This window comes from Pteropus vampyrus, unplaced genomic scaffold, assembly GCF_000151845.1.
Source record: "Pteropus vampyrus isolate Shadow unplaced genomic scaffold, Pvam_2.0 Scaffold50, whole genome shotgun sequence".
In the NCBI taxonomy this organism is placed as follows: domain Eukaryota; kingdom Metazoa; phylum Chordata; class Mammalia; order Chiroptera; family Pteropodidae; genus Pteropus; species Pteropus vampyrus.
In genome coordinates this window covers 8,062,311-8,087,830 of record NW_011888831.1, presented here as the reverse complement: position 1 = coordinate 8,087,830, position 25,520 = coordinate 8,062,311, and the positions used below count along the sequence as shown (strand labels likewise).

Here is a 25,520-nt window from a genome sequence, read left to right as displayed (position 1 = left end):
ATAGATATAGCCTTTTTACATCTCTGGTGAACTAGTTATTGAGTTTAAAGCAAATATTAAGAAAACTAAACAACATATTTTGAAAATTACACTGCAGAACCATTGAGGTTTTCAAAATTAATATAACTAAAACTCCTTTACTGTCAGACATTAAAAACATTATTGACAATTCTTTAATCAATATACAAAGTAAAATGAAGTGTGAATTATATAAGGTTTCAAGTTTAAGTTAGCCAGGATCTAATATTACATAAGCTAAAACAGAATTTTTGTGAAATGAATTTAGGTATTTAGTTTATTAATTTATTTAATATATTAATAATGCTCATTGGTATTTGATTTATATTAACACTTCCCCACTTACACCAAAAACACTCTCGGTTCTTTCTGATAGTTTATTTCAATCAACATAATCAAAAAAAGCAATTCCCAAAGATTTAAAATCACATATTAGGGATTAATATATTCCCATGTAGGACTACTATTGTTACATTTTACAAAGAAGTAAAGCTAGGCACTGAAAGCATAAGGTTTCTGTAATGCTACAAAGTCAGTCAATAACAGCTGAAAACAGAAATGTTAGAAATGAGATTCCTGACTCAATTTCTCCTCTCATCATAAGATCACAATCTGGTTCCTTCATCTTCTGAAGTGAAACTGTTACCCTGCTAAACTACCTGGTTTTAGCACTACAACAGCTAAACAGATAACTCTATAAACTACAGGTATCCTTAAGAAATAAAATTCTAAAAAATTAAATAACTGTACCCTTATATTTTCTTTATTAAAATAAAAATTTGTGGTTGAACAAAACTTTCCACTGCCAAGAGTTAAAATACTCATTTTCTTTATTGTTTTCAAAAGTTCAAAAATGGTTGAACCATATATTACTGTTCATTTCAAAGGGACATCTGCATTATAAAATCCACTTTGATGTTATAGCTCAACACAATTAGTACATTCAAAATGCTGGGTTTTCACCCATAGTGATTAATTTTTGATATATCATACATTTAAACTTACCCTTTAGGAGTCGTTTTAATTTTGCACAATCCACATTGATATACTGTAACAATTCTATATCATGAACATCAACATTGTCTTCTGAACAAACGGTCAATTCCTGTAACCTGAAAAGTAAAAACCAAAAATAATTTATCAACTTAAGTGTTAAGACAGTCCAAAATTCTGAATTCAACAGATTCTTCTCACCTCAATAATGAGTTTATAAGAGAAAATATACATATCAAAATAAGGATATATATTTCTTAAGAAAATCTAAAGGAAGATAACTAAATTTAGGGGACATTATGAGAGAAACCATAATAATCTAATAAACTTCACTATGTATATGTATATCAAATTATCATGTTGTACACCTTAAATATGTACAATTTTTATTTTTTTAAAAATCATACTGATAACTGCTGGAGCAGAGTGAGAGATGTATGGGTATCTGAAATACTATACTCTGCTATGTGTATTTTCAAATTTTTTCTATAATAAAGAGTTTTTAATATTCAAATTTCAAGTTATAAGTAAAACGAAAATAAATTTTATTAACTTTTATTCACATCAACTAGACTTCAGAAACATGAATGGTAGAGTAGTCTCCCTTATCAGCAGTTTCGCTTTCTGTAGTTTGTTACCAGAGGTCAACTACAGTCCAAATATACTACATGGAAAATTCCAGAAATAAACAATTCATAGGTTTTAAACTGCATGACATTCTGTGTAGCATAATGAAATCTCATGCTGTCTGCTCTTTAACATCTCTTTGTCCAGCATATCCTCACTGTATATTCTACCTATCCATTAGTCACTTAGTAGCTGTCTCAGTTATCATATCGACTGTACTGGTATTACAGTCCTTGTGTTTAAGTAATCCTTATTTTACTTTATAATGGTCCCAAAGCACTAATGTAGTGATGCTGGCAATCTAGATATACCAACAAGAAGTCATAAAGTGAATCCTTTAAGTGAAAAGGTATGTGCATATAGGAAAAAACAACACATGCAGGTTTGGTACTATCCGTTGTTTCAGGCATCCACTGGGGATCTTGAAACATATCTCCTGAAGATTATATTAGATAAATACTATATTTTATCTACATTTACAAGATACATTTACTTTGTACAGAAAAAAAAGAATAATCTTTTTTTCATTGCACTTCTCTTCATCTGTACATGTTTATGTGATCATCTGATTAATGTCCCTTTCTCATAGAACTTGTTTTTAAGATCACAAATCTTCTAAAACCCCAAATTTCCCTTATATTAAATATGAAGTTATCACAAATGTAGAAAAATTTAATACAACAAAAGTTTAGATTTTTAAAACTGATAACAAAAATTCACTTAAGTGTAAATAAAAGAGGTTAAACTTTTCTTCCATTTTTCGCTAATGACCAGAGGTCAGCTTTTCAAAAGTTGGTATTGCTAATCTACTGAATTGTGCTTTATAATGAGGCATGCTCATTTCAATTAATAGATATCAAAAAATGTAAACAGAATGAAAGCATTAACTTTCATAAATGCAGAGACAGAGAATGAAAAGGCACAAATACGACATGATGTTATAACATTAACTCTAACCATTTTAGTGGAGTTTAGGTAAAACTTAATCATCACACTAAACTTTTAGTTGCTAAAAATGAAATCAATTTCTCCGTCCTTAAATTCTTTCACCCACTTTAGCCTACAGATGTATAGCTAACATTAAAATTATTCTAAGCATCTACATTAAAGGTCTTCGTATCATCAAGGTAAGAAACACTTAGCAGTTCAGACTGTGAATGAGATAGATGGTCCTCAATACTAATTTACATGCTTCCACAGCTGCTGTATAGAGCCTAGAAATATGGAATATGACTCCTTAGGAAATATAACTTAATAAATCAGCAACGCCAACTTTGGAAAAGCTGGTTCTTGTGGTTATGAAAAATAGAAGAAAAATTTAATTCCTTTTACAGTCAGTTATTTCCATAGGGAAGGGATATTTTGTGAAGCTTCAATATTGTTTCTGAAGCAGAGAAATCAAATAAAGACTAGTTTGAGCAAAAGAAAGTGGGAAACCTATACTAAAACATCTAGAAAGACCAGGTAAACTGAACAACAACAGAAAGATATTTAAAATGTACAGTAATAAAGTGAAACAAACACCAACCAACCAGCCAGGTCCAGAAACTGAAAACCAGAGATGGTTTTGAAGATATGGTGTGGCCTTGCAACAAAGGAAGAGTGAGGGCTGTTAGGTTTTTTTCTCTTCTTTACCTAGGAGTTTGGGGCTAATATCCACATAGAACTGGATACAAAGCCTTGTACCCTAATGATACAGAGTAAAACTGGGCCTTGTACAAAACATGACTAGAAAGAGCTAGGCACTCCCTAGTGTGTGTGTGTGTGTGTGAGAGTGACAGAGAGTGAGAGTGCGTGCGTGCAAGAGGGAGCGCGCGCGTGCAAGAGGGAGCACGCGTGCGAGCACAAGGAATGAAGGAATAAAGGAGGAGGAGGAGTGGAAAGCAGAGAACAGCTACTAGCACAAGAAGTCTGTCTACTCTAAGATTAGGGTAAGGGAAAATGTCACCCAGGGATATTACCTTATAAGGGTTTAAGGTCCACATTTATACTACCCATACAATCTGAGGCTGAGAAATTGACAAAAAAAATATTTCCAGAGCTGGGCACTTGGCAAAAGTAAATGCAAGAGATTCCCAAAGAAAACACAGACTGCACTAGAGATGAATTTGTAATCGAAGTTTACAAAAGAGTGAAAACAATTCACTGAATAAGAGTTGGTACATATAAATATATAAGATCATTTAACAGTCTTAAAGATAATATAGACTATGCTTCAAATGATTAGAGAGATATAAGAAATTTAAAACTATTAATGCTTTTCTTGTTTGGGAAAAAAAGTGCAGCTCACTGCCAGCGTTCATTTAATATCACACATAAGAATGCTACATTTTCTAGGATTTGACATTTTCAGTGAACTACTAAAAACAGAATGCTATAAATAGAATGATGTCATTTGTTTCCAAAGACTATCAATATAGTAGAGCAATGCGAAAATAATAATAAAAGCGAGATGTTTCATGGCAAACTCTGGGGGTAAGGTCAGGACTGATAACCGTGGGTTATTTCGGGGTAAACGCTGCAATCGCAAGCCCTGCCAGTGAGTATTCTCGGGGCAAACGGGAAATACCTTTGAAACCATTAAAAAACAAACAAACAAAAAAAACCTGGCAGATTTGTAAAAGAATCAAACAGAACTTTTCAAGTTATTGAGTCTTCTGTTTCTGGTTGTATGTCAAAGCAGATATTCCACAGGGCCCTCCCACTAAAAATACGATTACATCTAATACAGTCATACAGTAAGTCTATGGAGAAAGCAGCTAATCCTCTACATAAGAGTACTATAAGCCACAGAACATGGCATAAGATCTGTAACCCATATTCCCTTAAAGAAAAGTAAAAGACAAATATCAAAAGCTAATGTTAATCCTAAAAGAGAAACATCGGTAGACAGGTAGAATGGTCCAACGCAGCAAATATTCATGATACTGTCATAAGATATGTTATCTAAATTAAACCATTACAATGGTCTTTTAGGTGAGTGGTCCTCTAACAAGATCAGCTCCTATTTCTGGCACAAGCTAAATGAAACAGCAATGTAGTCAGTTGTCTGAAACACGTATTTCATAGATCCCATTTCTGAGCAGTCGGTCCCCCTGAAAGCTAAAGAAACTGGCTTATTCTGGAGACACAACTTCTATTCTGGAAACAGTGAACTAGATTTAAAAAATACACAAAAGTTGTCTATTTATACATGTGCTAATGCTGCAAAATCCCATAAAATATAGAAAATTTCTAGAGTTTTCAAAGCTAGCACATTTGCTATGTTTTATAAAGTAACTCATGCTTGGATAGACTAAAACACATTTTGATCATTTTCTGCCTCCAATGTAAGATTATTTTAAACAGTAAGTAAGGCTGGTCTAGTAGTCACCTAAACAAAGAGGTTTTGTTTTCTTTGTAGTTTTTTATAATTTTTGCTCCTCTTAGTCCCTAGGTGTTTATTACCTTGCTGCTTCAGTATACTATTCTTCGGAATATGAAATGTTATCCCTCAAAAGATTTCATGAAGACACTGTATATTGTATAAACATTACCAAACATTATCATTCATATTATACCATTAAATAAAATTTTAATTTTCTTTGCACCAAGAATTCTGATGAGAGACTGAAGAATATTATTGCCTAGCACAGCGGCCTCCAATCTTTTCAACACCAGGACCGGTGCTCCTATAAGAACCTAATGCCTGGTGATCTGACATAGAACTGAGGCAGAGATGCTAGCGCTAGGGAGCGGCTGCAAATACAGATGAAGCTTTGCTTGCCCGCCACTCACCTCCTACTGTGCAGCCTGGTTCCTAACAGGCCACCAACCAGTACCAGTCTCAGGCCTGGGGGTTGGGGACCGGTGGCCTACCATCGTGATAATAGAAATGTCATTTTTTTTTTTTTTTAATTAAAAAGAGTGCAAGATTTTGAAGTTAGCCAATTCCCCCAAAACACTATAGCACAAATTTTCAAATTACAATGCATGTTCTCATTCACACCTGTTGGAAAACAACACAAGAATGAACAAATCTGACTAATGGAAGTCTACGGTTTACACAACACAGACAAGTCAAAAGATGCAGTTATCAATAAGCAAAGAGGATTGTTTTTCTCTATTCTGTATTATTTTGATTCACTGAATCACTAAATGGTTTATGTAATACTTCCTACTGGGTCATAATTATGGACCCATTTGACTTTACTTGCATAAGAAAGGCAAATCACTTGCATGAATGAAAGCAAGTTCCAGAGTTACTTGCTACTGTCAGTTATAATTCTATTCCATAGAGCATCATCTATACCAATTTCTCTATCTATAGTATATCACAACTGATGATCACATAATGATTTTTAATCATGAATAAAAGCTTAGGATATATTTATCACACAATTTTAAAGCACAGTAGTATATATTATAAAAAGGATTTCATCAAAATGTGGCTAAAATAGAAGTACAGGGAAGCAGCAAACCTGGTATAATAAAATTAATAGACTCTGAAGCCAGTCTGACTTAAAAATTTTGGGACTTCCATTTTGGCATATCACCTTGATAACTTCTCTGAGTACTGGTTTGCTTATATGTGAAATGGGGGAAGTATCACCTACATTTCAGGGATACTATGAGGATAAAACAGCAGAGCACATGCTGTAAATGTTCAACAGGGGAGCTTTTACAGTTCATACAGTCCATACAGTCCACTTTTAGGAGTTTTTTGTTTTCTGTTTTGTGTTTTGGTAACAGGATCTTGTAATAAGGAACAGAACTGAGATCATGAGAATTCTGACTACTCTTAACAACTATTCTAACTAATTTCATTTCAAGAAATATGTTAAAAAGCCAAATCAAAAATTCACATCTAGTGTTTAAAAAAAAAAACACCTGGTCATGGTTGATATTTCTTCCTAAATTTAGATTTAAGTTTATAACAGTACTCATATTTAATTGTGCAAACAATATCACAATATTACATAATAAAAATCTCAAGGAAATCAATGCATAAAATTTCTATAAAAGCCCAGGGCAAACTCATTTCTGTCGACCTTTTATTTTTATGTAGACTAAAGAAAGACTTCTAAAATTTATATTACTTACAACAGTCCGATGTAGATTTACACACTGACCTGGTAGAAATGCGACTAAAGACTGCATTGAAGTTGTTGCAGCTGAGAGAAAATAAAACTCCAGAGGCAGAATTCCGAAGTTCAGCTGCATGTTGGTTTCCTTCCCGACAGGTGTGAAGAAAATGGCAGATTTCTGGCAACAATTGTTTGACCAGCATTGTTTCATCTAATCTCATTGTGTCCTTTGGTTGCTAAAATAGAAATAATCACATAATTCTAAACTTTCTTAAATTTACATGTAAATATTTTCTATTATGAAAATTTTCAAATATACATGAGTTGAAATAATGAATACCCATATATATAATCACCTCGATTCAATAACTGCTAATTTGTGTTTACTATGAATAATTAGACTAACTATATCTATCTATAGTTAGTCTAATAAAGAGGATGGTTCCATCTTTCATCTCTTAATCACAATAAAAGTCTAGCCCCCCCTATCCATCTTCTTTAGCCGCCCACACCCACTCCTGCCTGTTTGCCTGTTCCCCTGTTTGTCAAATCCCTACATTAGCCCTTCCTCTCCTGGGAATTCCTAGTTTGTTGTGAGTTCTAAATAAACATTACTCATATTTATTGGTGAGTGCATTGTATCATCAGTCTCAACATCCAAATAAATTCATGAGTAGGCAATCACACCTGCCTTTGAGCAGATTGACCAAAACAGATAGATACTACTTATTACAAATAATTTTATTTCGGTTGAACCATTTCAAAGTAAGTTACAAACATCATCATATTTCACCCTCACACATACTTCGGCATCTCTTAAAAATAAGGACATTCTCCAATATAATTTCAATTGATCATCATGCCAAGGAAAAATAAACAATTCCCTTGTGTCAGCTAATACCCAATGTGTATTCAAATTTCCTCAACTGCCCCCAAAATGTCTTTCATAGCTTCAGAAAGGGTTCATAGATTGCAGCATGGTTATGTTCCTCTGGTCTCTTTATTCTAAAACAATCTTCTGAACACGCCTGATCCCATCTGATCTCAGAAGCTAAGCAGGGTTGGGCCTGGTTAGTACTTGGATGGGAGACACCTAGGAAGAACAGGTGCTGTAGGTGTTAAAAAAACAAAAAACAAACAAAAAAAAACTCCTTACTCCATATACATCATTTTTATTTTCTCTAACACTGGCATTTTAAGAAAATGGGCCAGGTGCCTTACAGAATGTTCCATATTGTTGATTTGATTATTTCTTAATGGTGTAACTTAACTTGTCCTTCTAGTTACTGTATTTTCTGTTAGGTGAAACCTAAACCTAGGTCTGATTATATTCAGGTTATATGCTTTAGGTAATTCAGCACAGTTCATCACATCAAGAGTACATAATGCCAGGTCTCACTGTAAATGACACCAAGTTTGATAACTTTTGTGTTAACACCGAGATCTCTACTTTGTAAAATAAATCTCTACTTTATAATTGGCAAAACAATCAATGGATAAGCTATCCTGCAGATATACTGTTCCACATCAATATTTTACCTAATGGCTTTAGTAAACATATATGAATGACAAATTTGGTGATTCCAAGTATGACAACAAAGAACGAAATTTTGTATAATTGTGTTCTATGCTCGATTCTGAATTCACAATCCAAGTGCTTTCAGATTCAAATACACTGAAATATATGGACAGCAAATAAACAGATATCACGAAAACCTACCAAATTTGAATTACAATATCTATTTCTCATTTGGCTAGCCAAACACTAGAGATGTTGAAATTAACTCCAATTATAAGCAAATAAAAATTGTAGAAGTATTCGATCTTTTGAATAATGGTCATACATACGGGAAAAAAAATTTGATTCCCAAATCCTATAAAATTTTACTCATAATATATGTTGATAAGTATTTGTTCACTTTCACTTAGCTATTTCAACTACTTATATGATAAACATGTATTTGCACACTCAGTTTGTTTTAAACTGCCTCAAAATACTTTGATCTAAAATGAAAATCAAGATAAAATCACTGGTGGCAATCTGAGAAAACACAATTTTCAAGAATGTGAATAGTATTGTTTTTTAAATTACAAACCATGAAAAAAACATACATTTTCAATCATAGAGCAGAGCAAGATAAGATATTTTATGCATTACATAAGTTATATCACACCTACTTTTTAGTTTAAATTAGACTTTCTCCAAAGAGGGGCCAGTAACATCAGTGATCATTTTATAAAATACATTTACCATTACCTCTCAATTACAAATGTTAACAGAGAAAAGCTGTAGAATTAAGAGAGGCAATAAACCATCCTACTCTCATTCAAACTAGCTGACCTACTAGTATTTATATAATCAAAGCAATAAAACCACTACAAAGAACTGATATAGGAGAAGTTTAAAAATTGTCCACCTTCACAATTCCATATCCTATTTAACAGCCCTTTTGTTCTTTTACTCCATTTTACAAATGAATAACAACATTTCATAAATAATAGAAAGCACCGAGCTAAAACAGAACTAGCTCACTTTCAATTTAAGTTGAAAACTTAAAAACACTATCTCACAATTCTGGAATACAGCCATGGTCAATAAGAGTTTAAAACATTATGCTTAGATTTTATGCCTATAGACTTAAATAATTCTCTAAGGATACACAGTTGTGTGAATGTAATTATTTTACAACTCCCTAATCTATCACTTCCCCCCAAAACTTCTGACCATTTCCTCTCTTCTTAACCACACAATCAGTCCTGTGTATCAAAGTCTCTACCATCTAAATGCATTATAGAGAACAACTGTAACATATGTGAAAGAGAAAAGCAATTCTAAATAAAAGCAAATGCCAAAGGAACATCAGAGAATAAAAGAAAAACGTTAACTCCAATACATATTGAATAGACAGATCTTTAAAATGGAGGTATGATATTTATATAAACTCCTATTTGTGTTCAAGAAAGAATTAGGGCCACTGAAGTATAGAAACACTTTGCTTTAAACAACAGAAATAGTCTTGAAAACATTCTAATTAAGTCATGGTTGAAATATACTGAGAAGAAACCTGAGAAAGAACTGTTTTGTACTCAACTAATTCTCACGTATATATTTATAAACAGCAAGTATTCTTAAGGTAGGACCCTATCAGTAATTGAGTTTTAACTTATTAAGCTCTCTTTTTTATATAGATTTGAAGGGTAAAATATTAAAATCAGATTCATATGGGGGAAACGAGATTATTCTTGATTTTTCGCATCATATTCTTTTAAAGCTAAGCAATGACACACAGGCTTAACAATATCTGAAGAAATTAACTATATCAAATAGTGACCTTTTTTCATAAAATTGTTTCTAAAAGACCTGAGACATATGTGGCTCAAGCTTAACACTTTATAAGTAAACCTAATATCTATTTATAAAAAATGAGAAAATAATTTTCTCTCGAAACTTTGTTTATGCCACCCAGTTAGCTCTGTCTAAAAAACAAAAAATCACAAACCTGACTACGTAAGAATAATTTACTTACCCCAGCAAGACATTTTTCCAGTGTATCCAATATAATCAACTGAGAGAGATATAAATTTTTTTCAGCAGCTTCTCCAAATATTCTCTAAAAGCAAAAATATTCAGAACACTAAAAGTTGGTTATTACTCTCTAATGTCAATCAGCACATATCTGAAAAGTGTAGGACTCCTTAAGGATCAAGAAAATCAAGTCTTCCATTTTATCTCTCAGATTATGATATATTTAAATTCATTATTTCTGATTTTATTCTAATGCTCAAAGTAAATTATCAAGCAAACAAAACTGCTGGCATTTATAGTCTGCCATTAACCTTGTAACAGTAAATGCTTTAAAAACATATGGGATTTAGATATACATATAGATCTTTACCAAAATCCTGAATGATGCATTTAACCACACTTCGATGTCACAAAATACTCAAGGTCTAAATTCTTACAGCAAAAAATACTAGAACACCAATTACAGTGAATTTTATGCATTCACTGTTCTTAAATTGAATACTACACTATTTACCAACAAGAGACAATGGTTTCCACAATTCGATTTACTCAATAAGCACTAAATAAATGCTAATTTCATAATACTGTTTTTGTTTTCAATTTGAAAAGAAGGTTCCAAAAAGTAAAAAATTTTATCTAACTGAGAGCATGGCCACTTGTTATATGAGTAAAATCCTATCATGGTGCCCCACACACTGTACAACAGAAGAGCTCCACAAAACCTTAAAAGTATTCTGTAAATCACTTTACATATTTATAAAAAGTCCTGCTCTTCTCAGAAAATTTTGATTTATTTTTTCCATAACAAGAAAATTTCTTTGTAAGGCAAATGATTGTTCATACCTCCAGTTTATCAATTTTGTAAGTCTGGGGTACCGTCTAATCACCTTTTTAAAAAGAAAACATCAAAATGATATGACTATAAAAATGGGACTGATTTTCACAATCTGCAACAAGAAGTCCGTTTCATAGCTCAATACAAGCAATACAAATTGTGGTTATAAGTGCTACACACAAGCAGAAGAGTTTAAATTTAGTCAAGAAATATCTAGATCAGTTGATTTGAACTGAGTATAAAGGAGATTTTAGGTAGGAACTGACAGGAATAACCTGAGAGAGACAGGAGAAATATGTTCAATGGTGCAGAGAGAACACTTGGAGTACCTTGAAGTCTAGGGAATGTAAACAGATTTTACAAAATGGGGAAAAAAGAATTATAAGCTTTTGACAGTGGAGTAAAACTTGAGGAAATTCGTATTTGAGGAAAATTGTTTCAACAATGCATGTTGTAACTACTATAGGATGTGTCACGGGCTGCAGGAGGAAGGAAATAAAACAATATTTTCATAAAAGAAATCTCACATTTTAGGACTACAAGGTCATTACTTTATTTATAATCTACTTAGGACTAGGTCAATCTAATATGTAAACATTAAAATAAGAAGCTAAGGAAAATATTTTAATAGATTACTATAGTCAATTCATCTAAGACACAAAATCTGTATGAAATCCTAATTTCAGAAAAATAACAAAAAGAAGGAGATAGGGTTACAAATTAGAGAAGTATCTAAGGGAAAGAATCAAAAACTAAAATAAAAATGAAAAGGTTACCTGTGTTTATGACGAAATAAGAAGAATGTTTCTATCCAGAGTTTACAGAAAATGACTTTCTATAAATACTTCAAAATATGCTGCTCCAAATTTTTAAATCAAAAAAATCTAAGCAAATTCCCCCAAAGAACAGTAACCCAAATACTCACCATATTGTTAACATTCTTTAAGATAGTGGTGAGGCCGCTAATAACCAAAGAAAACTTGTATTTGGAAATATTGATAAGACATTCCTTGTTGTGTTCGGTACTGACTTTGGTATGTGTGTTCTGCTGTCCTGTTTTTATTGGAAGCTGGAAAAAACAAAAACAAAAAACATGTTAGCTTACACTTGAAAATAACTAAAAAGAACTCTATTTCTCATGAAAACCATAAAATTTTTGGAAAATTTTATCAACCACAGTTACCTATTAGTATCTCAAGCTCCAATTTTCTATATATAATAGCATTTATGGAAAATCTAATATTCTTCAGAAATTTCAATCATTGCAGCATTCTTTCTGGAAGTCATATATCTCTACTTACAAAACTAAATCCTTACCTTGTACTATATATGAGAAAATGATGAGTCACAGAAATAGATCTATTTTCTTGTAACTAAAAATTATTTCAGAGACTTTCTGCAATAAAATGCACACAATCCTTTCCCCTTATACATTGAACTCAAGCATTAACAGAACAACAGACCAAGAAAATCTATGCCCCAGACCTCTAGTCAATAATGGTAAATAACTGCAGCTTATTCAAAAATGAGAATAAACCATACAACCTGAAATAGAGTAAGAATGACTCAGGTAAGATAACCACCCTCAGGTACACAATTGAAGGAGTGCACAACAGATAAATCTCATGGGGAAAAAAAATATCCTTTAAGGGGACCACATTTACATTGATCTGAGAATGAGTTAAGTTGCATTGCCAAGAAGTTCATGTCAACTTAAATATTAGATCCTGCTACCGCTAATCAAGTACACGGGTGAAATTCCTTGGTGAAAAAACAAACCTGATTACAACTTTCTCATTTTTAAAATGGTGCAACTAAAGGTAGAAAGAGACCGCATGGCGTGTCCAAGGTGATTAATTTGATAGTGAAGAAGTAATAAATAAAAGAGAGAAAGCATTTTTAGGGTTTAGAGGAGGGGGCAAAACAGAAGCAACAGAAGCACATAACATTAACTGTAAAGATTATGGAGGGAAAAAAATCTGGAAGATCAGAAAAAGGAGAGCTTTAGAAAATAGCAGTGGCTGCAATGTAGCTTGTGAATCTCTCCAAATCCTTCTGTGATGGTTAATTTTATGTGTCAGCTTGATTGGAGCACAAGGTACACAGACATTTGCCTAAACATTTTTGGGTGTGTCTCTGAGGGTGTTTCTGGATTAAATTAGCATTCGAGTAGATGCACTCAGTAAGGCACTTTGCTCCCCCTCTCCAAAGTAAGAGGGCATCATCCAACCCTTTGAGGGCCTGACTAAAACAAGAAGGCAGAGGAAGGAAGAATCGGACCCTTCCACCTGACTGCACTGAGACATTGCTCTCCTGCCCTCAGCACTCCTGGTTCTCAGGCTCTCAGCCTCAAACTGGAATCTATACTAACGGTTCCCTGGATTCTCAGGCCTTTCGACTCAGACTGAATTAAATTACATCACCAGCTTTCCTGGGTCTCCAGCTTGCAGGTGGCAGATTGTGGGACTTCTCGGCCTCCATAATAACATAAACCAATTTCTTTTAATAAATCTCTTCATATATACACACCCACACATATATACATACACCCTATTATTATACAGCAAAAGGGACTCTGCAGATGCAATTAAGGTCCCTAATCAGTTGATTCTGAGTTAATCAAAAGGGAAATTATCCTGAATGAGCCTCTCTTAAGCAGCTGAGCCATAAAAAAGTGGCAAAAATACCTTCTGTTGGCCTTCAAGAAGCAAACTGCCATACTGTGAGGAAGGCCACATGGCAGGAAACAGCAAGCTGCCTCTGGGAGCTGAGGGCCTCAGTCCTAGAACTGTGAGAACTTAAATTCTACCAACAACCAGTGAGCTTGGGAAAGAACCTAAGCCTCAGGTAAGCTCACAACCCCAACGAACACCTTGATTTCAGCCTGGTGAAAGCCTAAGCAGAGAACCCAGCTAACCAATGCCCAGATTCCTGACCCACAAAAACTGTGAGCTAATAATTTTGTGTGTTTTTAAGCCACTATGTTTATGGGAGTTTGTTACAGGCAATAGAAAACTAATACAACTACCAAATCTGTATCTTCAAATGTATTATCCAAACGTCTAATTACTATTTCAACATGGGTATCTTGTAGACACTTCAAACTCAGTGTTTTTAAAATTTAATTTATAATCTTCCTACCATGTTTCCTAGCTTAGTAAATAGTAACATGATTTATCCAGTTTCTTGTCTGAAGTCTAAGAATCATCTTTGACACTTCCTTTATTCTCTTCCTTTCATTCTCCCTTTAGTCAGTCAGACTGACAAAAATGAGATCTGGGTATGAACAGTTCTGCTCTACCATTCTTTACCTGGAAACAGGCTTGTTACAGAGTGCAAGAATTTTCCTCTACGTCAACATACCAAGAGTTGATGAAGGCCCTAGTGCTGCAGAAGGAAGCGGCAAACAAGACAGTGCCTGAGACTGGATGGATAAATAAAAAGAATGGGAAGACCCAGGCAAAGATCTGAAGAACATTCAAGGGAGAAGTGACATAAAATGGATCTGATGTTGGAATGACTGTGGCATACTCAAAGCTTTGCAAAGAAGCCATTGTGGCAAAACTAAAGGGAACAAAAGGAAATGTAGGGGATGAGGTCGGGGGAGAAGCAGGGCTGGGTCAGATCATCGAATGCCTTACTGGTCATTTTAAGAACTCCGAATTTATTTTGAGTTTGATGATATGGTAGACTATATTTTCCAAATATGGTCACAGTTTCGCACATCCCGCATGCTCTCCTGCAATAAGACCAGTTCCAGGCAAAGGCCTTAATTGGTTTGACAGTGTTTCTTTCCCTCCTGGAAGCCAGTTGCCATGTAAAATGTGTAATTACTCTGAGACCACAATGCTGTGAGAAGCCCAGTCCACTTGGAGAGATTCTGAAGAATAATATGCCATGTAGAGAGAGCAACAAGAGGCACTGAGGTGCCAGACATGTGACTTAAGAAGTCATATTGGACGGGCTTCTCTAGCCCCGCTGTCCCAGCCAACTCCACATGGAAAAGAGATAACTACCCAGCTGACCTTGTCATGAATTTCTGACTTGCAAAATTGTAAGCAAAACAGGTTGTTTGAAGCTGTAGCACTTTGGGGAGTTTCTTATGCAGCAACAGATAACGAAAAGTGGGGAAGAAAATATTGAAGGGATGCAAACAAGGAAGTAACATTATCTGATTTATTTTATAAAAAGAGCCTTCTTGCTGCTGTATATTAGAAGATAGTCTAGGAAAGAGACAATGGTAACTTAAATTAGGTTAATAAGAGTAGAGAATAGTGAGAAGATGTTATAATAGATTTGGAAGATTGGGGAGGGGGGCTTATTTAACATAGCAAGTCTGATTCTGAAATTCAATGAAAGAATTAAATTTGTGAGACTAGCCAAGAAATTTTTGAAAAACAAGAACAAGAAAAGACCTGCATTATCAGGTACTGAAACATTCTTATAACAGAACTAGGACATTATAAGCATACACTTACTAAAGTCACAAAACAAATATTATTATGTACATAAAAATTTTATATTATAAAGGTAATATTTCAAATCAGTGATAAAGGAATGGATTTGTCAATAAAACATTACCAGATCAACTGGTTATTCATCAGAAAAAACATAACAATCAATTTTTAAAAATGTGTGTGAGACAGAGACAGAGACTGAGAACCTACTGTGAATAAAACAAAGTCATACAACTATTAGGAAAAATACTAAAGAAAAATTTCATAATATTGAGGTAAGGCAGACTTTCTAAGCAGGACAAAAATCCAGAAGCCATAAAAAAAAAAAAAAAAGGTATATTTGCCTACACAAGTACTAAAATTCTATAAAAAGAAAAAAAAAAAAGACTACACCGTTGACAAAGGAAGATAAGAAACAGACAGGAAGTAAAAGAATATGCAACAACTAGCAGCAAAAGGTTTAAATAACTAATATGTAAGATTGTATTATATATTAAGCAGACTATTCAATGGAAAAACTACTAACGAAATATGAAGTAATTCACAGAAGATTAGTGGCCAATAAATAAATATATGCTCATTTCACTAATAATTTTTAAAGTGCAAAATAAAATTAGACCATTTTTGTGACTCTCCACACTTTTCCAAAATAAAGTATTAATAGAACACATAATCAGAAAGTGACTATGCCTGGAATGGATATTTACAAAAATAAGATAAAATAAAAAATGAAGCTTGAAATGTTTTCTTCTTTATGAGTTCCTCTTATTTTCAACTGGCATGTATTACTTTCCCAATTGGGTAAGAAAGTAAATTAAACTCTTGTTTAAATATTCTGTGCTACTATACATAAACCTTTGGCTATTATGGCAGATATGTAAAAGATCTAAACTACATGAATAAAAATAATCACTTTTTAATTATGATCTGTATTAAACTGTTAAGCTACTTAAGATACAAGATTTCAACAAATAGGAGGATTTAGCAAGAGAAGGCATAACATTAAGCAAAGCACTGTGAACAATGGATAATTTGTTTCTAGTTGCACTCAGAAAATTCTTCAAAAGGTCACAGGCTAAAATCTTTGTTTCTGTGTACATTTTAACCTGTTTCTAAAAGGCCCCTCAGACCATGATGGGGGTGGAGATGACATTAAAATTCACTTAATAAAAGTTTTCATTTAAAAGAGAAAAAAAGCAAAGAAAAAATCATATTGTAGAGAATAAGGCACCTAGAAAAAAATTATATTAGGAAAAAAAAAGACACATCAGCTAAAACAGAAATCAGGAAAAGGAAGCAAATTTTTATATTGGATATATCAACACATTTCCCAAAGTGAACTCTGCACCATTGATATGTAATAAGACTTTATATGGCACCTGGTGGATTTAAAAAATTTTAAGTTTTACATTCATTTTAATATGTGATTTAAAAAATACAATTAGCACATCAAACCTATGATTACAAAGATATTCCTTTGAAAAGGCTAAGTGAAGAAGGTAAGCCAACTTTAAGTTGTTAAAAGTAGATGATACAGGATATGGCTAAATTTATAGCACAGGAACGACTAAAGTTAGGGAAACTGTGATAGCATTCTGAAATTTAATACTGAGCTCGTAAAAAAGATATTAAATAATTAACTGGTTCTTTAAAAATTCACTCTAAAAAATTTTGGAACAAGGAAATTAGCATGGAGCAAAATTAGTTTTGCCAAGAAGTAAATTCCGACATCATCCTTCCCCAAACACATCTTGCTTTAGTTTCTTCCCTTCCTGTTATTCTGAACTTGCAGACTACTCAAGTCTTTCTATACACAGAAGCCCCTGATTCACAAATAAAGGACCTATTTATACCAGTAGTCCCAATCAATAATGAACTCCAAAAGCAGATCCCCAGATTGCCAGATTCTCCAGATATCTACTACCAAGGCAGAGGAAGATCTGTTTCTGTCAAACATAAACTTGGATCACATTGTTCCCCTCACAAAAATACTGGTTCTTCCTTTCCCCTCCTCTCCCTTCCTTTCAGTAAAATAATTTAATACAAAAGCCATTAAGACAGGCAGAGCGAGGCAGACAAATCTATGTGGGTCTGGGGCAGAGAAGGGACACAGGAGTTGGAGCGGGATGAGTAAAGGCATTCATGTGGAGGGAACAGAGTATGAGGAGGGTGAAGAGGGTGCCTATATGTGGAAGGCAGCCCAGCAAAGGATGTCAGAGCATGAATGGGTAAGGAGAGACTCCCATAGAGGGGAGACAGGCACAGGACATTAGAACCCAGGCAGGGTGAGAAAGGTTACAGGGGAGAATAGGCCACATAGAGTGTCAGATCCCAAATGAGATAAGGGAGGGTGTCCAGCAGGAGGACAGCTCACAGTTGAGTGTCAAAGCCTGACTGGGACAAAGAGACAAGAAAGTGGGGCCCAAAGAGGGGTGTTGGACTATGTTGGGCTTCTGCATGGTGGGAAGGGGGATGTTCTAGCAGAGTCTGAGCAGGGTAAGGAGGATGTTTGCATAAAGTAGGGTAAATGAGCCTGAGCGAGGTAAGGAAGGCATCCACAAGGGCTGGGAGATAACAAGGAGTGATGGAACCCAAGCATAGTAAGGAAGGCATCTGTGCTTGGAAGTAAGTAGGTGGTGATGAGGGAATGACAGTGATGTGACTGGTTACATAAAAGGAGACTGATCGAATAAGTAAATATATTTAGAATAACAAGAGCCAGGTTTTTCACTGTCACAGAAAGAAGTTACAAATCAAGAAGGGGAGAAAATTACAAAGATCCTTCCAATATTGAACTAAAATTAGAGATGGTATAAACATACAGCTTTCAATATGTAGAGATATAAAATTAAATACTGATGTAAATATGTACACACAAAGATGGATATGAATACATATATTCCCTAGTTCTGTCCACTGAGAGGACTTAGAAACAATGACAACTCAGTAGTATTGAGTGCACCTAGCCCTCAGATCTTGGTTTTAAAATACCATTCTCCATGAAAAGGAACCAGGGCTCCTTAGAAAAATAGCTAATTCTAGCCCTGACACAAGGAAAGTTCTGAGCATCCTGGAACATTTTGTTGTGCCAGAAAGAAAGGAAATGCTCAGAATGATGGAGACATGTCAAAAAGACATAGAAGTCAGACTGAGGGGCTCTTGCTGGCCAAATCTGAAATAATTTGAACATGAAAACAAATAATGATGAAACAGATTATCACCCACATAACAGAAATACTAAACTAAACTGAAAGCTTGATGAGCAATGAGATACTCAGTCTCTAAGCACCATCATACAATGTGTGTGTTTATAAGGGAACAAGAGTAACTTTACAATGGAGAAACTTGGCTCGCGCCATCTTAATCAAGTGGTCAGTTAGCATCATCAGTAATGAGACAATCTAAACTGTGTCACCTGATAGAATAAAATGAGAACTCAGCATTGTATCAGATATTCCTATCAAAAATGCATGACATACATCTAATCATGAGGAAATGTTAAATCTAAACTGAGGGATAGTCTACAAAATAACCAGATGATATAATGCCAAAGTTATTACAGTCAAGGAAATACTGCTCTGGAATGAAAGAGACAAAAAAGAGACATGAAAACTAAATGTAACATGTGATTCTGGACTTGATCCGTTTGATATAAAGGACATTATTGGGACAACTGGTAAAACCTGAATGAGGCCTAAGGATTATTAGATGGTAGTAATAGATCGATGTTAATTTCCTGATTATCGCAAGTATATTATGAGTAATGTAGTAGCATGTTTTAATTTGTAGGAGAAACTCCACTACCAGTATTCAGGGGTGATAAGAGCATCATAGCAACTATACACTCAAATGGTTCAGGAATATATACTTTGTGCTTGTAGCTTTTCTGTAAGTTTATGATTCCTTCAAGATAAAAACAAGATTAAAATGTTATAATTCAGTTCTAATTCAATACAAGTTAAATGGGTTTGAGAGGGATGGTGGTAGGAAGAGAACCTAATACTATTTACATTTCTATAGAGAAAAAGTGGCTGAGTTCCACATAAACTTTTAAGTGAAGTGTCAGCCTATAACCCATTCACAGGCTGAGGGTACTGCCCTTAGGAATAATTCAGCTTTCCAAAATCTGACACCCAAACTCAGGAAGAAAAAGTATATCCAACAGCTATAAAATAATTTTGTTCTTAAACTCAAACAAAAATCTCCTGGTTCTTAATTTAATTCATAGAGAAGGTGCATGTTTCTAGTTATGAGTACTAAAATCTAGCAATCATTTATTTTTGAATACAAAATATAACTAATGACAATCACATTAGTTATAATAAAATCAAATATGCCTACAAATTACATTTTTATTTCCTTTATTCGTTTTTCCTTAAAAAGCTTAAAACCACTGATGGTATCGCAATAAACAGCAATATTAAAAGAAACTGAAATTTATAATCTAACAGGATCTACAATCTATAAATATCTAGCCCAGTTTTCTGCAGTATCCCCAAGTTTAAGTTGAAAGCACTATTTCATGAAAACCCTGAGCTATTATTTTCTGAATAAATCTGAGAAATAAAGAAAGAAAAAGGAAGGGAAAATGGAGAAAGCAAAAAGAACAGAGTAGCAAAAGTGCCAAACAAGCTCAGAAATGTAGAAAATCTCAATCTACAACAAAAACAAAACAAAAACATGCAAATATTATTCAAGCACTAATTTAATTAATTTATACTTCCAAATATATCTGACACACTTGGCTGGAAGAAGTAGATCCCACTAATGTAGTATGGGGGGACCAGTCTCCAAGGTGGCTCCCAATGAGTCAAACCTCCTAATATTCACACCACCCGTACTGTAACAGGGTCGGTCACTCTAACTACTACACTATGGCAGAAGTGATGAGACATCTCTTCTGAGATTAGGTTATCTGAGGCGGAAGCTTCCATCTTGGACTGCCTGGTTTTCTCTCTTTTTCTCTCTCAAGCCAAGAGCCATATCATAAGGACACTCAAGTGACCTATGGAGAGGTCTACATGGCAAGGAACTAAAGCCTCCTGCCCACAAACAGGCATGTGAACTCAGAAGCACATCCTCCACTACCAGTCAAGCCTTCATATGTCTGCAACCCCAGCCAATAGCTTGACTGCAACTTCAAGAGAGACCCTGAACCAGAGGCACCCAGCTGAACCACTCTCACATTCCTGACCTGCGGAAACTGTGAGATAATAAATGTCTGTCGTTTAAGTGACTAAGTTTTGAGGCAATTTGTTTTGCAGCAATAGAGGACTAGTACATTTTGAGTCTAAGTGCTGGAAGATTATTTGGCACTAATTACAGACCCCCAAAAGAAGAAAAATAAGACTCTGTCCCAACAGATCCTTGCTGGCTCAGAAAGGGTATACTAAAAGGATAAAATTTAAATATTATCAGGTCATTTATAATTCCAGTGAAGGAACACCACCAACTGCATGCCTTAGTATGGAAAAAGAAGGGTGGGGTAGATTATTTCTTGTATCTGAAATCAGATCCTTCCTAGCCTCTAGGTTACCCAGAATTTCTAGTGAGAACTTTCTATGTGTCAGGCACTATGCTGGGTGCTACAGATATAACTGTGAAGAAGCATGATCTCTGCAGTACTTTTCATATACCAAAATTTCTATACCACCAGGGATTTTTTTAGTGGTGATTCTATGGATACGTTTTATTGTAATGTTGACACAAAACTTTTCTTTCTAAATTAAATGCTGGAAGCCTTCTATTTGATCATGCAATACAATAATATTCCTGTAAATAATATAATTACTGGTTAACACACTGAGCTCAAGTACCAGGCAATAACCACATCCTACACCTCATTTAATCTCATAATTATTATAGCATTATTCCAACTAATCTCTTAGTCTCATTCTCTGCCACTCTCCTCTCATTCTCTCACTATGTCATTCCTGAAATCCACAGCAGGTCTCCCATACATGCTCTGTGAGCCTCCTTGACTTATCCTATATGGTTTTTGAAACAACAAACGTTATTGGCCGAAACCACCATCCTCCAGTAATTCGCCAAAATGACCAACACAAAGGGAAGGAGGAGAGGCACTCACTACATTTCTAGGCCTTTTAGAAAACATGGAATTGTTCCTTTGGCTACATACATGCAAATCCACAAGAAAGGTGATACTGTAGACATCAAGGGAATGGGCACTGTTTGAAAAGGAATGCCCCATAAATGTGACCATGGCAAAACTGGAAGAGTCTACAATGTTCCCCAGCACGTGGTTGGCATTGTTGTAAACAAACAAAATAAGGGCAAGATTCTTGCCAAAAGAATTAATGTACATGTTGAGCATATTAAGCACTCAAAGAGCCGAGATAGCTTCCTGAAACGTGTGAAGGAAAATGATCAAAAAAAAAAAAGGAAACCAAAGAGAAAGGTTCAAATGAAGCACCAGCCTGCTCCACCCAGAGAAGACATGTTGTGAGAACAAATGACAAGGAACCTGAGCTGCTGGAGCCCATTTCCTATGAATTCATGGCATGACAGTTTTTAAAAAATCAAATAAAAGACCTCTAAGTAAGTGTTCCTTCACCCAAAGAAATATTTAAAGAAAACCAATCATCCAAAACAAACAAACTGTAGTTAAATAACGAGATGATAAGTTGTTTAATATCCTCCTCTCATGCAAGAATGCAAGTTCTACAGAAGTAGGGAAGGCATCTTTCTTGTAACCAGTTTTATCCCCTGGAGTTAAAAGTTTTAAAAGGCAATTAATAAATGCTTGCTGAATAAACAAATGAACTATAGTCATGCATCACTTAATGACAGGGATAAGTTCTGAGAAATGCATCATTAGGTGATTTCGTCATTGCACGAATATCAGAGTGCCCTTATACAAACCTAGATGGTACAGCCTACTACACCTAAGATGCATGATATAGGCTATTGCTTCTAGGCTACAAACCTGTAAAGCATGATACTGTACTGAATACTGTAGGCAATTATAACACAATGGCACGTGTGTATCTAAGCACACCTAAACACAGAAAAGGTACAGGAAAAATACAGTATAAAATATAAAAAATGGTATACCTATATAGGGCACTTACCATGAATAGAGCCTATAGAACTGGAAGTTGCTCTGGGTGAGTCACTGAGTGAGTGGTGAGTGAATGTGAAGGACTAGGACATTACTGTACCCTACTGTAGACTTTATAACCACTGTCTCACAAGCCTTTCCCCTGCTTCCTACTGATAGGATCAGAAATAGAAGATCAAAGCTATCAGTGCTGCCCGATGAACAGGGATGTGGACTAGACTGACTGGAAATACTGAGGATAAACTGGCTGGGTAAGGCATACATAAGCACAATAGTGACTGTCAGGAGGGAATGCAAGGTGGCCTGAAGATCAGTTGGAATAAGAAATCAAAATGGAGAGATAAAGGAACACTGGGAATTGTCATGGTAATACGGTTTTGGCTGTTACATGTTGGAGCAGTGGTCAGATTAAGGAACTTTGTGGTATTCATTTAAAAAAAGAGGGTGTTTAACAAGGAAAGAGTATAGAACTGAGGACTCAACATTTTTTTTTAACTATTATGAATACTGTCACATTTCCTGCAATTTTAATGCAACTATTTCCCCCATCCCTTCATCCCCTCCCTTTTGGTAACTATCAGTTTGTTCTCTGTCTCTATGGGTCTGTTAGGGCTCAATATTTAGCCTTTGGAGATTCGCTTTTGGTTCCACTGACCTTATCTGGCACAAAGGGCTCTCTCTGGCATTGAACTGATAGAAGAAAAAGAACTTCTCTATGCTTTACATCATTACAACCAGAAAATAATTCCGAAGTACAGGGACAAGCTGACTCCATACCATCACAGAAAGCTTTTACTAAAGTAGCAGTGGCACTTAATACTCGTTAAGGTAGCTTCTATGGACCTGTGTCCTTGTACAAGATCTCAGGTCCTCAACAAAGAATTTCCAGCGATGCACTCTGAAGACCAACAAGCTAGATCTGGAACCGGGGGAGGGGGAAAAGTACCCTCTAAGTATGCAGTGCTGAGGGGACAGGCTCCTCTGTGTTGAAACAGGTCAGTGGTTGACTGATTGGGATGTATCTTGTGCACTCAAAAATGAGGTGCAATGAGTGAGAGGGAATCTTTTGCCGAGCCCCACAGATATTGCTCCTGTCAGAGAAAAAAAAATTCCCCCTGAACCACATATTCTTCCATTTCTTACATGATATTCACCCCATTATAATCTTATAGGACTACTGTTGTATATGTGGTCCATTGTTGACCAAAACATCATTATGTAGTACATGACTGGAGTGTGTTACACTGACTCTCTTCTCCTTTAACAACGGCCTCTTTATTATCTCATGCAGTGTGCCTCAAACTGTGGTCCAAGAATTACAGGTGGTCTCTGTAACTCTGTGAAATATAGACTAGTAAAATATAGTCTACCATCTAGTCTATAGAAAGATTAGTGATTTCAGAAGGAAGAAAACAATCAATTATTTCCTTCATTTATATTTTACAAACTAGAACCATAAAATAATATTTCCATAGTAATCCTGTTAATTCTTAATTGAGTGAAAATCTCCATATTATAAACCACCAGCCTCTTCCCTCCAATTTAGTTCTCAGAATCCTAGAACCAGACATGTATCTTCCCAGGTAAGCAACCAGGCAGTATTTTCCTGGAGAAACTGAATGGCCAAAGAAGAGACCTACATTTGAAGGGCTTTCAACAATAAAGCTACCTCATCACCAACTCACCTACAGAAAAGCCCATGCACATAAGTTTCCAATTCTCTCACATTTTTATTTATATTATTCACATAATGTAAACATTTACATTAAGAGTAAATATTTAAAGTGAGAAAAGACAGCCTAAAATCACCAGGCATAAGGCAGGCCTATCAAAATGAAAGGGAACCAAGTAAACACACACACACATTAATTTTGAGAAAAAAAGACAATGCAGGAATGAGAATAAAACTTCACACACAAAAAAAATAATTACTGATATCCTAAAAAACATTAGGAAAGATTTTAAAGAATGCTATTTTAAAAATAAAGGAGGAGGGGAGAAAGAGAGCAATTGAGAATAAAGAATAGTAAAGAACATTTGGAAGTTAAAGATGACAAGTGTGTCACGAGTCCCCAAGATCATTCCCAGGTCCTGTGGTTTGCTAGAAAGACTCACAGGACATGACATATAGTCACATTCACAGCTATGATTTATTACAGCAAAAGGATATAAAGTAAAATCAGCAAAAGGAAAAGGTACAAGGTTCAAAGTAAATAAGATACAAGTTTCCAAGAGTCTTCCCCTATGCTACATTCCTCCAGCAATGAGGTATTAACAACACATGCGAAATATTGTCTACCGGGTAAGTTCACTAGAGACTCAGTGCACAGGGTTTTTATTGTGGGCACCTTCTGCCTAGCACATACCAAAGTTCCAGACACATAGATGAAAATCAGGTGTTCAGGGTAAATCACACTCACACAGTATAAGCACAGTGAGCCATTCTGATGGAGGCATGCTAAGAACCCTTCCAAAATCTAAGTTCCCAGACACCAGCCAAGGACCATCCTTGCAAGCAGAACTTTTTAAGGACAATAGTTTCAGACTTGCCATGTTAACTCTGCACAGGCAGATAAAATAAAACATTAAAGATTCTCTCCAGGAAAAATAACAAAAGAAAACACTATGAGAGAAAAAAGTTTAAAAAATTACATGATCGGTGCAATAAAACAAAGTAAAAAAATTTATATGATCAATCAATTCCTACATGAAGAAGAAAAAGACAAATTAACAAGGAAGGAAGAAATTACCAAAGAATATAAGAAATTTCCCAGACCTGATGAACATGAGTCTCCAAACTGAAAAAGATCCATTACGCATCTAAGTATGTTATTGCTAAACTGCAGAATAGCAGGGGCAAAGAAAAAAATAATCCCAAGGATTTCTAAAAAAGAAAAAATAAGAAACAGTTTGCTTA

General features: G+C 34.9%; 1 protein-coding gene and 1 pseudogene across 4 annotated transcripts in view; one reads left to right on the top strand and one right to left on the bottom strand.

Annotated features, from left to right (window-relative positions):
- Positions 1-25,520, bottom strand: part of NF1 (neurofibromin 1) — a 210,001-nt gene that overhangs the window by 157,845 nt on the left and 26,636 nt on the right. For all 4 annotated transcript variants that reach the window (XM_023530595.1, XM_023530594.1, XM_011360010.2 and 1 more), the window contains exons 2-5: positions 11,991-12,134; positions 10,232-10,315; positions 6,750-6,940; positions 1,024-1,130 (exon numbers count right to left, since the gene is read on the bottom strand). In XM_023530595.1, the coding sequence (XP_023386363.1) occupies positions 1,024-1,130; positions 6,750-6,940; positions 10,232-10,315; positions 11,991-12,134 (526 nt within the window). The remainder of the gene's footprint in view (positions 1-1,023; positions 1,131-6,749; positions 6,941-10,231; positions 10,316-11,990; positions 12,135-25,520) is intronic.
- On the top strand, positions 21,572-22,078 carry LOC105291943 (annotated as a pseudogene).